Raw genomic sequence first — 15,723 nt, 5'->3', positions numbered from 1 at the left:
GAGAGAGAGAGAGAGAGAGAGAGAGCACTCATCGTGTGCTAGTTACCTGCGAACACCAGAATGAAAGCACCAAAAATGAGGCTCCCCTGATGTGAAATTCATCTGGTTTTACTGACAAGCAGTAGGGATGGAAGCATCACAGATAATGAATAATAACACAAGGTATAATGCTGCAATATGATGAATTCTCCAGAAAAAAAACATGCAGGCTTTTCTGTTTTGGATTGCTTACTGTAAGCACAGCCCAATGCATTTGTCCCATTACACACCATGTAGCTTTGTATCACATTCATAATGTTTTTCTTGGGTAGATAAAAGTAAAATCTAAAACTTAATAGAAATGCTCCATAAACTTCCCACATTTACCATTTACAGTGTTCCATTAAAACCAATAAACCACAGAAATGTGGAGCAAAACCTTAATGATGAAACTGCTGGATTTAATGATCAATAAACGTGCTGCGCCGAAAACTAATGTCTTTTTATCGTCCTCTCGACAGCATTAAAAAAGGGGTGTAAAATGTGGACTAGCATTGCAGTGACCTGCCGGTGACCTGCTGTAAACTTAGTCTAAATGTTGTTTTTCCAATAAACATGGGACTAAAATAATGACGTGCATTTTTTAAATGAAAGCTCATTTGAAAAACTTGTTTTTTCTTTGTTTCGGTGGTTTTAACCTGGACACATTCATAGGATTAAAATGCATGTTTGACATGTAAATACACTGCTCAAGAAAATTTAAGGCTAGCTTAAAGAATAGCTTTTTAGCATCAAGTCAGTCAGAGATATTGATCTGGTCAGTATTTGAGTGACTGCAATGACATTTCAGTAAAATAGACCGGCTTGCCTCATCTTTTCTTTCACTTCAGTTTTTTGTCTTTGGATTTAGCCCTCTGTTGATTAATCCTTTAAATTTCTATCAAGCAAAGTGGCATCAGTTTGTTCCTCACACAATACCCAGTGCACGTCAGTATATACATGTATGCATTTTGAAAGCGTTTCCTTTAATTATTTTGAGCAGTGAATATCTCGTTGTAGCATTTTTTGAATGTTTAAGTAGACCTACAGTAGGTGATCTGATTTTTGCACCACCATCAGATGAAGGTTTTCCTGGGAGAAATCTCAAATATTTTAATAACTTGATCAACCGTTTCTCTCACATGTCACATGAAGCAGAGCCTCGGAGAAATATGTTGGATCCATGTGAACAGATTGCTAGGAATAATGTACACTCATAATTGTATGAGTTTATTGATCCCCTGCTTTTAGTCCTAGCAGCAGTAAGCTGTCCAAGAACTAGATGGATGAGATTTTTTTTCCCAGCAGCCATTTAGACAAGAAATATCTGGTAAACCCAGGTGCTTCATAGCACATAAATTTAATGCTCTGTACCCACTGAACACCTGTGTTTACCTGCTATTTCATGGCAAAGTGGCTGCTGTGAAATAGGCCTGTCTGGAGATTAGTACTGACCTCCTCGGATGAACGCTGGACCTTTGTGCTATTTGAAGATCAATTCTTTGAAAATTATGTTTTAAATCTCCTTAACTGTAGAAAATGATAACAAGATTACATGCAGAACCAAAAAGGGTTAACATTGCAATCTTATACATGAGCACATCGGCACTTAGGTCTCTTGAAAATGAGATCGCACTTAATGAATTTCTCAAGAGACCACCCTCAAAAAGGTACAATGGTGGATGTTTTTAACACAATCTATGCAGGTTAGGAGTATTTTTTCATTGGTAAGCATCTGCCTGAGGTTGAGTAAGGGCAGTAATTGTGAGGGTGGAAGATAGCGATATAAAATGATCTCAGGTTGTCAGACCGTGAGGGAAATGTATCACAAGGGGATGAGAGCATGCCCTCTAATGCCAAGTGCAGGCAGTCTTTCACTGCAAGCCACAACGATACCAAATCCTTCCCCTCGTTTTTTTTTTTTTATCAGTTTGGTAGGAAACTCTTAGCATCGCATTACATCCTTTAATTCCTTTGTTAGCTAAATCGCTTTTCCATCCTCTCTTCTTAAGAGGACACTCATCTTTTTTCCTGACTTATTCCTTAGGATGCAAACCATTACTCCTAATTCTGCCAGCTAAGAGATCACAGGTCACAAGAGAGGCAATGAAGAACACAGCAGGACTGAGATATGAACCTACAGGCCTACATCAGCAGATATTGAGACTATATTAGAAAATTTTAGCTTATGTGTATCATGGCAAACCTTACAAGAGATCTTAATGGTGTCAAAAAATGTTCAAAGAGATTTTCAAAGAGCCAGAATCATTTCAAAAAGGCCAACACAGGCTGTCCTTGCTGCCATGTCCTTGCAGAAGCAGTCAAACCAACTGATTAATGATCCAGGAGTAAGAAACACACACAGAGGGAAGCAGGTACTTTGGGAATCAATTCATCACACTTTATTTTGTGTGACCCCAGCTGATGTACTGGCTAGAGAGCAGCACAATACATTCTCAGCACAAACGCAGCAGTGCAATATAGAACACATAAACCTTCGCTCATGCACGGCAGTGTTATCGGATGATGAAACCCACTGACAAGATCTCAAAACAATCATTTCTACCTGGATTTTATTGGAGTGAGTACATCTTAATAGAGAATGGGGGAAAATAAGAAAGTGTGTGTGTGTGTGTGTGTGTGTGTGTGTGTGTGTGTGTGTGTGTGTGTGTGTGTGTGTGTGTGTGTGTGTGTGTGAAATTATCAGCAGAGCCATCCTTTCTCCGTTGCTTACATTTCCCTATTTACACTCAATAAAGCATCAAACTGCAGCACAACACAGTGAAGGACAGGTTTGGGTTGCCCCGTGCTATGATTAGATTTACTGAGGATGCTAATTTGAGAGGGTGCCAGAGAGGTCACTAGGCCATTCCCCTAAAGACTTCCAGATGCTGGTTGAACTGGTCAGCACTTTCTTTGGCTGTAAGAAGTTGCTTTTCACACCAACCAACCAGAGCCTGCTGCAGCATTTCCACGCGCGCTCCCTGAAAACGTGCAATCTGAAAGAAACACGTCACATCAATATTAATAGATGCAGAAAATGCATGGCAACAACATGAATTCAGCAAACCAATCCACTGTGGAAAGACACGTGAAAGTGTGGAATGCAGTTATTTATTGTGGACTTTACCTCCTGCTTAGCCACTCCAGAAGTGTGCTCAAACTCAGTCTCTGCTGCTTTCTTCACTTCTTCCATCTGATGAATATGAAGCGCATGTTATTATCATTAAGTCTACATCAGAAAGCCCACAACAAATGCTGTTTCCTCTTACTAACAGATACGTTGCTGACACCTGCTGGTTACAAGAAAATGTGCAGATCTGACCATGCTTTTAAAGTATGGGTGCAGACACTCACAGCAGCCTTCTTTACAGGTTTCGCCTTCTCTACGTTCCTTTGGGCATTCTCTAACTCCACTAGTTTGCAGGTTCTCCTGAAGAGCATCTCCTTTATTGGACATAATAATTGTGTTACACGCTGAACAATTTAGTCACAATATTCACTCCAAACATGTTGCATCTAACCAGAAATCTAAGATTCAATATAGGAAGGAAGGCAGCATGTATACGATGAGCATGAAATGATTGCAGAACTAGAAAACACACCCTTTCCGCCTCCTGATAACGTGACTCGAGGTCCAGGCCCAGTCCAAGAGTGTTCACGTTGTTCTCAGCAACACTCGTCATATTTTTCTGCCCACACACAAACACACGATGCGGCAAAGCACAAGTGCACTGCTGTTTGTGATGCTATTAGAAAAAGCAAACAGCTTACCTTTATAGATTCAAACACTTCTGATAATTTCACACAAACCCTGTAAGAAAAGACACATATATACATGTATGCAGCTTTATCACAACTTATATGAATCATTCAGATGCTTTTCCTTTGAATACACATGATAATGGTGTGAGTCCAGTACTAATGTTTTTGTTTCCAACCTAGAGAAAGCCTGTTTGTCAGGATCCTCGCCTGGTTCCACGCAGAGATGCAGAGCAGTTGAGAAGTGTCCACAGGCCACTGCTATTTCTGCAAGCAAACAGAGCACTCTAATACCACATATTGGATGAAGTCAGCTGACACTGAGCCCCAAAAACATGTGTACATAACACCATAATTATCATCTGCCGAATCTGATCACACAAATCTTAAACAGCATCGACGGATCAATTCTTTTTCTGTGCTTTCACACTTATATAATTTTCTTACTTTGCTCTGTTGCCACCACATCTAGGAATTTCTGCAAGAAGAAGGGAAATGTTTGGAAATCAAACTAAGAAAAGGAGACGACGACAACAAATAAACAGACCGAGAAGCAATAGGTGACCGTCTCACCTCAGCTGCAGTCTTGGTGCAGCCGGTTAGAATGAGGTTATGATCCCGTTCATTCTGAAAGAACTCATCCACATCCTGCAGACACGTTGATAACAGCATTAACCCCCCACTTTCTCTGGACACATTCTGCCTATATATGAGTCCCAGATGCGTACCTTATGGCCTTCTTTTCTCATCTCCTCCACAGCTTGACTCAGTCTGTTGAAAATGTTCTTCTTTACTTTCTGTCTGCCTGGAGGCTGAATGTAAGGACATAATAAAAGCTTAAATCATTTATCATTACACAGAATATCATAACATATCACAGCAAATGGCATTTTGTTATAAATGTCCATTGAAATATGCTGGTAAAATGTACAAGCTGAAAACTATTAAAGCTTAATAAAATAAATGTTTGGCCAGAATTCGACACACAGGAAACAAACGTATCATCGAGATGTAACACACGCAACACTGACTTTATATATTTCAAGATACTACGTTCCTTCTACATGTGTATCTGACTCTGGATATATAGTACTGTGCAAAAGTCTTGTGCTGACCCTCATTTCCTGATATTTTGTGTCCAAGCAGCCAGACTTTCTTGTCATTTTTAAGGTTGTCCTAAGCAATAGTTCTCCAGGCTTTCTGAAAATCTTTGAAAGTTTTTCTTTGGGCACTGGTTGCTTTTTCACTCATTTTCAGTACAGTCCTTGTACCTGACCATTTTGAGAGGGATGTCTTTATTAAGCCACTTATGAGTGGCCTATGAATAATTCAAGCATAAAAAGAGCACCTAATTTGAGGGTTGAACCAGTGTTGGGGCTACTTGTGACAAAAACACGTCATTTGTTTCCACTTCTTCAGCTGAATTAATGAAAAATATCCAAAGATAACAGTCTGACAGGCCTCAGTGGCAACAGTTCTTATAAAGTGAATGTCTATAGCCAATGTAAAACATGTAAAACAAGGTGGAACAAAAGGAGGGCAACATCCAAAGAAGAGCTTTAAATGTCTTTAAAGAAATCTGGACAACTGAACACTACTTGAAGAAATGATAAGAAAGCTTATCTAAGAGAGTTCAGGCTGTGTTGAAGACTAAAGGTTCTCATATCAAATAGTGACTATCAATCTTTTTAGAATTGTACAAACTCTGCTTTGGCTTTATAGACTGTATTTCCATGTATGTTTGTGCATTTGTATGACAATTTTCTACCTTCTTTACACTACAAGCCACACTGACCACAGTTACAGTGCTTCTTATTGTATATGCAGTGCTATCAGCATCACACACATCTAACCACCGACCTGATTATTAGACACCCTGCTCTAACCCAAACAACCACCTTCTTGTAACAAGAACTGTATGCTGGCTATTTACAGGGTGATATCTGACTGATGTGAATTCATCAGTAGAGGTTACATACGCAAACTCTCACCCTTTTAAAAAACTTTTTTTTGTGGATACAATCTCATTTGGAAGGCCATATATATTTATATATAAAGAGCCGAATGAATGAGTACTGTCACATGGATCTCTATCATGTTGGTGAAAGTTTAACCATTTATTGTCAGTCTCCCTCATCACAAGGTTTCACGTGACAACCTGTTGTAACATGAGATTCTAGCTCTAAAGTTGAAGCTTGGCAAAGCTGCCAAAAAGCTGTTTCTGTTCACTTACATCTGAGCTGGTCAGAAAGACCTCCACGGCTTTATTTTTGCTGAGTATGCTGTGTGCAGCAACCTGCTGCAGGAACGTTTCTAATGCTTTACAGTAGGGCTGACACTCTCCTAAAGCAAGGAAACCTGCAAGCAAACTATTGACATTTTAACCACACCACTTCACAACACATTTGACACTGTACATCAGAACTGGGAAGTGTTTGTCTTTGTGCACAGGCAGTCTTCAGATGTACTCACCAAGCTGTTTTATAGATCTGGGAGATGCATTCACCTGGGGCTTTGCAGGAAGAGGAGGGAACTTGAAAAAGAAGACAATATTATTTTATACAAAAAATTTTATCCCATTATTTGGCTCTTAAAACATTTCTTAAATACGAGCTTGTGAAAGTTTCGTGCATTTTAAAGTTACTCTGTGCTTAGATCGGTTGTGACATGCAAACTCTATGCACTATATCAGATATTACACAATGTGCTTGTGTAATACATTACAAGGAACATCAACACACACACTGTCATAGTAGGAAATAACATAAAAAAAATACACCCTGATGGTGTACTGTTGACTTTCTTTGAAAAAAGTAGTCCCTACATTGTTTACTTAATTCCCCACAGTACTGGGGCAGCTGGCAAAAATAGCAACGATAAAATCAGTTGATTACAAAAGAGGAGGACACAGGAAGGAAAAGCAGGAAGGACTTTAAACCACAAAAGCAGTACAATCATAGCAAGAAGAAAGTACACTCTTTTAATTCTTTACATACCAGGACACAATAAAAGTCATCTGGTCCTTGGCAGGTTTAAATAATTTAACTTTAAACTCATCATTATCATTATTTAAACACAACCTCAAATACACAACAATACATGACATATTACCCTGTGTCTTTATTCATTTAACCCTTGTGTGGTGTTCATGTTTTGGCTACTCAGCCCATGTTTGTGGGTCTGGGTTTTGAATCTATGCATCCATAGAACTTTGTGTACAAATACTTAACAGATGTTCACTTTATCCCAGTTCCAAGAAATTCATCAGAATTGCATCAGCAATAGTGGTTGCTCATCAGTCTGGGAAGGGTTATGAGGCTACTACCAGAGAATTTGAAGTTCATCTTTTTTCTGTGAGAAAGCTTATTGACAAGTTCAAGACATCTGCCAATATTCCCAGGAGTGGACATCCCACCCAGCCCACCAGGGCTGACTGCAATCTATGGAAAAATCTCAAGAGCTAGCCTTTTAAATGTTAAAGGTCAGGAGTAAATTTAGAAAAAGACTCAACAAATATGGGTTGTTTGGAAAGTTTGCAAGGAGAAAGCCTCTTCTCGCATTGTTGCATTAGTACAAATCACAAGACTTTGGGAACAATATCCTTCAGACAGACAAGGCCACAGCGGAGATGTTTGGCCATAATGTGCAGTGCCACATTTGGACAAATAAAATCAAACACAGCATATCAAGACAAACACCTCCAAACAACTGCTAAACATGGTGGTGGACGAGAGATGCTTTTTGTACACCAAAGAATTCTAGAGTCAGATGTGAGGCCATCTGTCCAACAGCTAAAAATGGCCCAAACTGGGTCCTACAACAGGACAATGATCCTGAGCACAGAAGCAAATCTGTGACAGAAGGGCTAAAAAGGAAAAGAAAGAAAAGATGTTACAACGACCCAAAGTCCAGACATCAGCCTGACCTAAATGCTGTGGTGGGACCTTAAAAGAGCTGTGCATAAATGAATGCCTAAAAATCTTGATGAAATTACATTATAAAGAAGAATGGGTCTACATTTCTCCACAATAATGTAAAAGACTGACAAAGTCTTACAGAAAAACATTATTCCAAATTATTCCTGCCAAAAGGTGGTTCTACAAGCTATATAATCAAGGGTTGTACTTAGTTCTTCTCACACTGCTTCTGCTTGGCAGAGTTTTTGTTACATAAATGATGTCATTCTGTAATATGTCATGTGCTATTGTTCATGTGAGGTTGTACCTACCTGATTGAAGAACTTCTAAGGACTGGATAATTTATTATATCCTGACATTCAAATACAAGAACTGAAAGAGGGTTTACTTTTTTTTTTTAACCACGACTGTATCTTGGATAGAAACACCACACAAATTCAACATTTGTGGCACTAAAGCCACCAGTACTCCAGCCCTGACCATTACTGTCAAATAAGCACATACAAGCTACATTAAAGAATAACAAGTACTGACTATGACTCCCTGTATTCCTGGCACATCCCCCTGAGAGAACAAGTGCTGCTGCAGCCATTCAAAATCCTCATAGGTCCGGTCCACATGGTATTCCCCTGTACCAGAGAGCTGGAACAGAAAGGAAAGACAACCAACTGCTTTTGGAAAATCATAATTCAAATAAATAAGCTGACAGATTCTATGGTTCTTGTGTCATTTGCCTGGATCTAACCAGATGACAGTCTAATGAATCTCACCTTTTGAGATACGATGATAAAGGTGAGAGTGTCCCCCTCTTTCAACACCTCTGTAACTTTGATGCTGTCGTCATGGACACTCAGAACAGATGCCGTTTCTTTCACTTCTTCCTGCAATTAAAAAAACAAAGCGGTCAAAAGCAGTACAGCACAGCAGAAGCAGTCTAATGGTATCTGTACAGGCTGAGATTAAAGTCGCATTCATGCTCAAACTAAATTTAAAGGGAGAAAAAAAATGTAATTCAGCACACACTGTACTCATGTCTGCGAGGAGTAAACGCCTGTCACATGACACTCAGAGGCTTACAAATCCTGCAAAATCTACAGGCGTACTCACCATCATTGTCAGCTTTGCAAACTAGCAGTCTGTCTTTTATCTGCCTTTGTGGTTTGTCCTTTTAGCGTGATAAAAGTACATAAAACTGGAAAGAGCTCTTGCCTGTTGCCTTTTAGTCTGCTCGAGCTCCAAGTGTTGAGAATGCACAGGATATCCTTTGGGTCAAAGTGCACAATGGTCCCATGAGAAATGGAGTAAAACTGTGCCAAATCTAAAGTGCTGGCGCAAGGAAAAAGATGAGTAAATGGCGTGTGAGTAACTCTGGACCTTCGACACACCCACACAGGAAAAGTGGCATAACGGCTCAGTCGGTTATCTAGCAGCCAGCCTTACAACCCCACAGCTGCTGAATTTATAAGTGAGACCATAAAAGGGGGAAGAATGTAAACAGGTTCAAAGGGTCTGTGTTTAGGTGATTTTTTTTTACATAATGAATACAAGAAACAGATACTGAGAGAGCATTTTAGACAGAATACTTTATTATTGATAAAAGAAAACATGCTAAAAGGTAACAGTCATTCCAAGTACAGGGAGGAAAAAACTTTTAGAAGTAGTACTCTTCTTCATATTCATCTGGATCTCCAAAATAAAAGCTAAATCTTTCCCCTTCAAAACTGTAGTGATCATAACGACCATCCTCCTCATCCTCTTCCTGGTGAAAGCGCCACTGTCCACCAAAGAGACTATCATCAAAGTCGTGGAAGAAGTCTGGGAAGCTGAAGTGGAAGCTTGTCTGATACTCATCCTCAGGCTTGAGTAGGTCCTCATTTTTCAGGAAAGCTCCGTGGCCCACATGGTCATACGCCCTCCTTTGCTCCTTGTTTGAGAGGACTCTGTAGGCTAAGGAAACACAGTTAGAGGGGAAAAGGTCAACTTTGGTGATGGAGGGGTGTGGTTGCAAACAAGCAACCACAACGCCTCGGCACCTTGCAGTCACTGACTCAATTATGAACTAGTCTGTGTACCAAAGTCCTCTAGAGTCAAATAGTAAAGCTAAAGCTGCCCAGACACCAACCTGTGTGAAATGTTAGAGAGTAGTGAGCTACATTTAACTAAACTAGCAGCTTAACTTCATTTTGCAAGAGCCAGCTGGCCTCCAGTTATTTACATCTTTTTTTTTTTTATGGGAATAGCAAGTACATTTTTGCACTTTTGCCAGGAAGAACAGCGGTTTTTTTATTCAGGGGAATTTTTTTTTCTGAAATCACACATTCCTTTAGTTTTTAACATAATTTTTAATTTAATTTTAACTATTTTCAAACCTTTTTTCTGAGTAGTTTCAGTTAACTAAACTCCATTTTGTGGCTTTGTTGTTCCTCAGCTTCTTCCAGAGTGAAGTAATTTTCAGTTTACTACAAAATATTATACTAATGATAATGATGATAATAGTAATAAAACTCCTCACTTATTTACACTGTAAAATGTAAACGTTTCCGTGTGTCGGATGAAGCATCCTTTCATCCTTTACCTTCAGCAATCTCCCTGAAGGTCTTCTCAGCATCTGCGCTCTTGTTCTTATCAGGGTGGTACTTCACGGCCAGTTTTCGGAAAGACTTTTTTATCTCGCTGTCCGTTGCTGTTGGCTCAACATGAAGAGTGTCGTAGTAATTTCTGTTTATCTCTTCGGACAGGGCTTCAGATAGACAGAGCAGCAGAAGCATGCAGAGTCGCAGCCAGTAGGAAGCACCTTGCGCTGCCATGTTGAGGAGCGCCCCAGCACAGAGAGAGTGAGGAGGAACTCAAAACAAACGTCGTCATGTGCACAACAGTTTATCTGGAAGTGTGGCAGACCTTGTGGTTTAGCGTCTCATTTTCATATCCACACAACGCCGTAAAGTCTCCAGTCAGCACTGCTTGTAGTAAAAGTACACCAAAAGTATCAGTTGTTGGTGTATTTACGACAATTTCTATGGAGCTTACGACAAAAACTGTGATACACGGGCACGAAAGAAAAAGTGACCTCGTTCACAGACTGTGCAAGACTCCAACTTTACGTCGTGCACGAAATTATTTCGTGGTTTTAAAAATGAACAAATTGTGAACACGCTAAGGTGGTGTTCCGCATTTCCACCAATAGAGGGCAGAAAATCCCAATCAGCGAAAAAATAAGGAAGACGCCGGCGCTCTTCTTCGTTGGTATTGAAAGCTGCATTAAGAAATGTGGTAAACAGCACCAGGGCCTCGAGGAACCGCTAAAATAAAGCAAGTTTTTTGCTTTTGTTAGCAGCGGTGTCTGTTGACTCAGTTAGAGGAAGTTGTTTCTTCGTGGAAGCTTCTCAGCTGTACTTTGGAACCTTCTCTATCCTTCGATTTGGTAAGACTGCAGTAGTACCCAGTTAGCTAGATGTTCGCTAGCCATTAGCTACCCAGGGTAGACGACGGTTTCGTAGTAACATTTAGGCTAACTTATTCTGGAATATAATATAATACGACAGAGTATGCATTATTTACTGGTTGAAATCCGTTGCATTCAATTTAGTTGATGTTTTGTAGTGTTTTACCAAAGAACCATGTAAACAGAAGCAGGGCTATTTATTGTTTACGATGTGTTGTCACGTGCTAAATTTCTGTCCTTACCTTGTCTAAGGTAATCATATACATGTCCTGTTGTCTTACATGCCGATATTCAAATCTCCCGTTTTAGTTCTATCGCCAGTATCTCATGCTGGGTTCGTGTTTTTGTCTTGCAGGTAATTAAACAGCAGATTGCAATACTTCGAGTGTGAAGAAACAATTAATGACTACTTCTGTGTATGTGAATGTTTGCCAGCTCACATTTGCCAGTCCCAAACACACATGAGTGCTCCTTTCTCCTTGAGCTGGGCCGAGCGCCATGCCTGACCGGGACAGTTCCTACCTGTCAGGTGGTGGTGGGAGTGGTGGTAGTCTGGGTGAAGAAGGGGGACCCGGGTCTGGTTTGGCAGGGAGTGCAGCAGAGGGCAGAGGAGGTTCGGGAAGTAGTGTCGGAGGAAGCGTCTCTGGCTCTGGGGGTATGGGTGGAGGAGGAGCGCTCGGAAATGGCAACAGCTATGGGAACGGTGGAGGCCAAGGTGCGGGACTGGCCTTGGATGGCGTCTGCCGGGACTTCATACGCAATGTTTGCAAGAGAGGAAAGCGCTGTCGCTTCAGACACCCAGACTTTAACGAGGTACCAGACTTGGGAGTGCAGAAGAACGAATTCATCTTTTGTCACGATCATCAAAATAAGGAGTGCATGCGCTCCAACTGTCGCTTTGTCCACGGATCCAAAGAGGATGAGGACTATTACAAGAAGACGGGAGAGTTACCTCTCAGACTAAGAGGGAAAGTTGCTGCACGGCTAGGCCTCTCCCCCATGGATCTCCCCCATAGCCGCGGTGAGGTTCCCATCTGTAGAGACTTCCTGAAAGGAGAGTGCCAGAGGGGCAATAAATGTAAATTTCGCCATGTCAAAAAAGACTGTGAATATGAACCAACCAGGGTTGGAGTGGGTGGCGTTATGGGGCCAGGTGTCAGTGGCATTGTGAATGCTGTAGGAGGCATGGGTGGAGGAGGAGGTGCTTGCGGAGGAATGCAGGGACTTGTGGGAGGTGGCGCAGGGGGTGGAGGTAATATGATGGGGACCGGCTGCCCTGGCTTGGGTGGTTGCAGAGATCCAGGTATCTCAGGTCTTGGAGGAGTAGGAGGAAGTGGAATGAGTGGGTGTCTGTCCATAAGTTCATCTGGACAGCGACGTTATGACAGGAGCACATGCTCAATGTTTGATCCTCTGGTTGAAAGTGGTCTGTTTGATGCTGGTTGCCTGGAGACCTCTATGGACCACACCACTTTACAGTTAAAGAGGCGACGGTTGGAGGGGCTGCGTCTGATAGATGGGAGTGGAGGTGGGCACTACGAGTTGGGAGTTCAAGCCACCTTGCCGCCTCGTCCTCTGGAGTACAGATTTCTAGAGGAAGAAAATTCCCTGCTAAGGAAGAGAGTGGAAGAATTGAAAAAGCAGGTAGGTATAAGAATCATAATATGACTTCCTGGGAATGGAGTCATGCCACCGATGCAGAATGTAAATGGCTTCAGTCATTTTTTTTTTTTTTTTTTTACTGAGATACATGCAAAACAAGCATTGCCAAATTCCAACTAAACGGAAACTTTATCGAGGTGTTTTATGACACATCCTGGAAAGATTTTTCAACATGACAGGTTCAAAGAAAACGCCGATCCAAACAGCATCTCAGCGGTATATCCAAAAATCCACCAGAATGTTCGTCCCATGTTTGTTAGAAGTGTGATTAGGTGTCTGCTGACAGACTTGTATATTAAAATCCCAGCGATCAACAGTTTACATTAACATTACAATAAAATTTTAAATATAAGGTGAAAAGAGTTGGTGACAAAGGGGGACTTTATTTCATGTAGTTACAATTAAGCAAACTTTGCTGATCTAAACAAAGAGTCATCCAGGAACCTATTTATGTGTTGCTTCTTTGGAGGATGCTAATGACACATTTTTGTGTTGCTGGGCTTTTTTTCAACATTTCGATCCCATCATATCAGATGGGATCGAAATGTTGGAAAAGAACCCAGCAACACACTGTTAAAATGGTCAATGTTATTAGTAAGAACTGAGATCATCTGATGTCCAAAAGCACAGAGTTTAGACTGCTGTAAATGCTCTGCCTATTGAGTAGAATGGTGGACTTGAAGGGGAATGAGCTGAAATTGTTACTGAAGAGTTAATATGAAGTGAAGCTGTGCAGGAGTAAATGGGGAAGAATTTGTTTCCCCTTTAGTCACCTGACAAAAAGGCCCACTGGATGTTTTGGGGGTAAAAGGAAAAGACACTCTGTAACATCATGAGACACGCAAACACTCAGATTCTGCCGTTTTTAGCCTTCTGTCTATGTAAAACTATGTGATAAGTTAACACGAAGTGTAAGACTACTTGTAAATGATTTCCTTTATATCTTTGCGTATTTCAAATATTTAATGTCTCTGTGTTTCCTGTCATGAACTTTCTGCCTGTTTATACTAAACTCTTTCTTATGTGTTTTTCAGGTTTCCAATCTCATTGCCACAAATGAGGTTCTCCTGGAGCAGAACGCCCAGTTCCGAAGCCAAGCCAAAGTGATGACACTGTCTTCAACTCCTGCACCCACTGAGCAGAATCTGGCGCCCCCCGTAGGTTCAGTGAGTTCCTACAACCATAGCATCGCCCAGACTCACACCACCTTGAGCAGTGCTCCATTACAGGCTCGGCCAGTCACCCAGCAAGACCTTGTAGCTCCCGCTGGTGCCCCTGCAGCCCCCCAAACCAATGCAGCCCCACCCACAGCTCCTCCACCACACCTCAATCCTGAGATAACCCCCCTCTCAGCCGCCCTCGCACAGACCATTGCCCAGGGAATGGCACCCCCTGTTTCTATGGCGCCAGTGGCAGTATCTGTGGCACCTGTGGCAGTGTCCATGACTCAGCCGATTCCCGGGATCACTATGAGTCACGCCACCACCCCAATGGTGTCGTACCCAATTGCAAGTCAAAGCATGAGGATCACAACCCTGCCACACTGAATGATTGCAGGGGCTGCAATACCAATGAGTCGAACTGGAAATGTACTTGAACTTTAATGGGTTTTGAATTTTTACACAGATGGATTTTTTTTTTCTGTGTATGAGACTCAGAAGACGTTTGAACAAAGAGAGATGTGTGATAGAGACACTTCGTTTTCTCCACCAGGGGTCAGGATAAATGCTTATCCTTTCCTAAATCAGAACTTTGTTCTATGGCAACGTTACAAATGTTGAGGGTTTTGGGGTTTTTTTTGTTTTGTTTTCTCAGATTGACTGACACAATCCCTGGCGAAGGTCTTTGTACCAAAGGGATCTTTTCATACACACATACACTAAAAATGACAAGACTTAAAACTCATGCCGTCATCTGTGGTGTGTGAAATGTGAATCGTTTTGGCAAAGCTGCAGCATTGTCCATCTAAAGACATTGGAAACAGTTTGTTTTTTTTTGTTTTGATTGTTCTGGTGTAAATTAATTTTGGTACTTTGCACATTTGAAACAAAACCAACAAAAAAAAAAAGAATTACAACCACTCAACAGTGAATCCTGTGTTTTCTGTCTTTTTACAGTTGCTTTTTTATGTTTACATATGTCATAAATTGATATATTTTCATGTTGAAGTGATATGAGTGCTCATGTTTATATCCTGTTGGTCTACTTGTTTGGGAGGAGTCATGCTGTGTAAACTAGAGCTTGATCTCTGTTTAGTAACTTCATGTGCGTGTGGCTCTTTAAACAGCTTAAGTATCTGGCGTTGACTTCACACTCTGGGGCCTGGTGGGAGCGCTTCAAGTTGTATTTAGTTACTGTCAGTTTAGTATTTATGTAATCACGGCAAAGCAAATATTTCTGAAAACAATTACTTCAAAACCAGATATTGCAGATATTTGACCTTCATACTAAACATGGTGCAACCAAAACATATTCTTTAATCAGAGCATTATTTTGGGGAAAGTGGTTCAAACGCAAGCCCGTACTAGCTTTTAAAATACACCCACTTTATTAGGTATGCTTGTTTAATTGTTCATTCATGCAAATGTCTAGTTCAAAGTGGGCATTGAAATTGGCAGAATAAAAAGTTGTAAAGTGGTTGTAAAATAGTCAGATGTCGGAGCAGAATGGCTAGACTGCTTCAAGCTTTAAGGAAGGTAACAGGAAATCAGAAAACCACTTTTAACAGCAAAGGTATGCAGAAGAACACCTCTGAAAATAAAATAGTGAACAGCAGCAGATGTTATCACTCCAGCCAGCAAAGGTCAGGAAACAGTTTGAAATTTGCATGGGCTCATCAAAATTGTACAACTGAAGTTTGGAAAGTATTTCCTGGTCTTATGAGTCTTGATTTCTGCTGGTTTGTAGGATTGGAACTTGACA

General features: G+C 41.0%; 3 protein-coding genes across 5 annotated transcripts; 1 reads left to right on the top strand and 2 right to left on the bottom strand.

The window, feature by feature from the left end:
- Positions 1-2,403: 2,403 nt before the first annotated feature.
- LOC102198912 (sorting nexin-6) lies at positions 2,404-9,072 on the bottom strand. 2 transcript variants are annotated; one of them, XM_005739591.1, is made up of 14 exons: positions 8,805-9,072; positions 8,468-8,578; positions 8,232-8,339; positions 6,253-6,313; positions 6,014-6,138; positions 4,509-4,592; positions 4,354-4,428; positions 4,228-4,258; positions 3,960-4,047; positions 3,793-3,832; positions 3,624-3,710; positions 3,376-3,465; positions 3,149-3,214; positions 2,404-3,017 (listed from the first exon to the last, which is right to left on the bottom strand). In XM_005739591.1, the coding sequence occupies exons 1-14, from the start codon at positions 8,808-8,810 to the stop codon at positions 2,880-2,882; spliced, it is 1,110 nt and encodes a 369-aa protein (XP_005739648.1). In that variant the 5' UTR covers positions 8,811-9,072; the 3' UTR covers positions 2,404-2,879. The 2 variants fall into 2 exon arrangements, with proteins under 2 accessions (XP_005739648.1, XP_005739647.1); XM_005739590.1 differs by lacking the exon at positions 8,805-9,072 and adding an exon at positions 8,721-8,740.
- A 190-nt stretch (positions 9,073-9,262) lies between these two features.
- Positions 9,263-10,886, bottom strand: LOC102198348 (dnaJ homolog subfamily B member 9-like). The gene is made up of 2 exons (XM_005739588.2): positions 10,273-10,886; positions 9,263-9,644 (listed from the first exon to the last, which is right to left on the bottom strand). Exons 1-2 carry the CDS (start codon positions 10,502-10,504, stop codon positions 9,349-9,351), a joined length of 528 nt encoding a protein of 175 aa, XP_005739645.1. The 5' UTR covers positions 10,505-10,886; the 3' UTR covers positions 9,263-9,348.
- A 35-nt stretch (positions 10,887-10,921) lies between these two features.
- On the top strand, positions 10,922-14,893 carry zc3h10 (zinc finger CCCH-type containing 10). Of its 2 annotated transcripts, XM_005739589.1 has the most exons (3): positions 10,922-11,118; positions 11,495-12,783; positions 13,836-14,893. In XM_005739589.1, exons 2-3 carry the CDS (start codon positions 11,638-11,640, stop codon positions 14,346-14,348), a joined length of 1,659 nt encoding a protein of 552 aa, XP_005739646.1. In that variant the 5' UTR covers positions 10,922-11,118; positions 11,495-11,637; the 3' UTR covers positions 14,349-14,893. The 2 variants fall into 2 exon arrangements, with proteins under 2 accessions (XP_005739646.1, XP_013768013.1); XM_013912559.1 differs by lacking the exon at positions 10,922-11,118 and having other exon boundaries at positions 11,125-12,783.
- Positions 14,894-15,723: the final 830 nt, after the last annotated feature.

The sequence above is a fragment of the Pundamilia nyererei genome, unplaced genomic scaffold (genome assembly GCF_000239375.1).
Source record: "Pundamilia nyererei isolate P.nyererei 1_Seehausen unplaced genomic scaffold, PunNye1.0 scaffold00092, whole genome shotgun sequence".
Lineage (NCBI taxonomy): Eukaryota > Metazoa > Chordata > Actinopteri > Cichliformes > Cichlidae > Pundamilia > Pundamilia nyererei.
The sequence above is the reverse complement of the archived record's forward strand: the minus strand, read 5'-3'. Positions and strand labels throughout refer to the sequence as shown.

Excerpts from the sequence above, each read along its gene's own strand:
- LOC102198912 (XM_005739590.1), bottom strand. Across the intron at positions 4,429-4,508 it reads TGAGAAAAGAAGGCCATAAG|GATGTGGATGAGTTCTTTCA; the intron begins GTACGCATCTGG and ends ACGTGTCTGCAG. Across the intron at positions 3,833-3,959 it reads GACAAACAGGCTTTCTCTAG|GGTTTGTGTGAAATTATCAG; the intron begins GTTGGAAACAAA and ends CTTTTCTTACAG.
- LOC102198348 (XM_005739588.2), bottom strand. The coding sequence starts at position 10,504 with ATGGCAGCGCAAGGTGCTTCCTACTGGCTGCGACTCTGCATGCTTCTG. Across the intron at positions 9,645-10,272 it reads CTTCAGGGAGATTGCTGAAG|CCTACAGAGTCCTCTCAAAC; the intron begins GTAAAGGATGAA and ends GTGTTTCCTTAG.
- zc3h10 (XM_005739589.1), top strand. The coding sequence starts at position 11,638 with ATGCCTGACCGGGACAGTTCCTACCTGTCAGGTGGTGGTGGGAGTGGT. Across the intron at positions 12,784-13,835 it reads TGGAAGAATTGAAAAAGCAG|GTTTCCAATCTCATTGCCAC; the intron begins GTAGGTATAAGA and ends TGTGTTTTTCAG.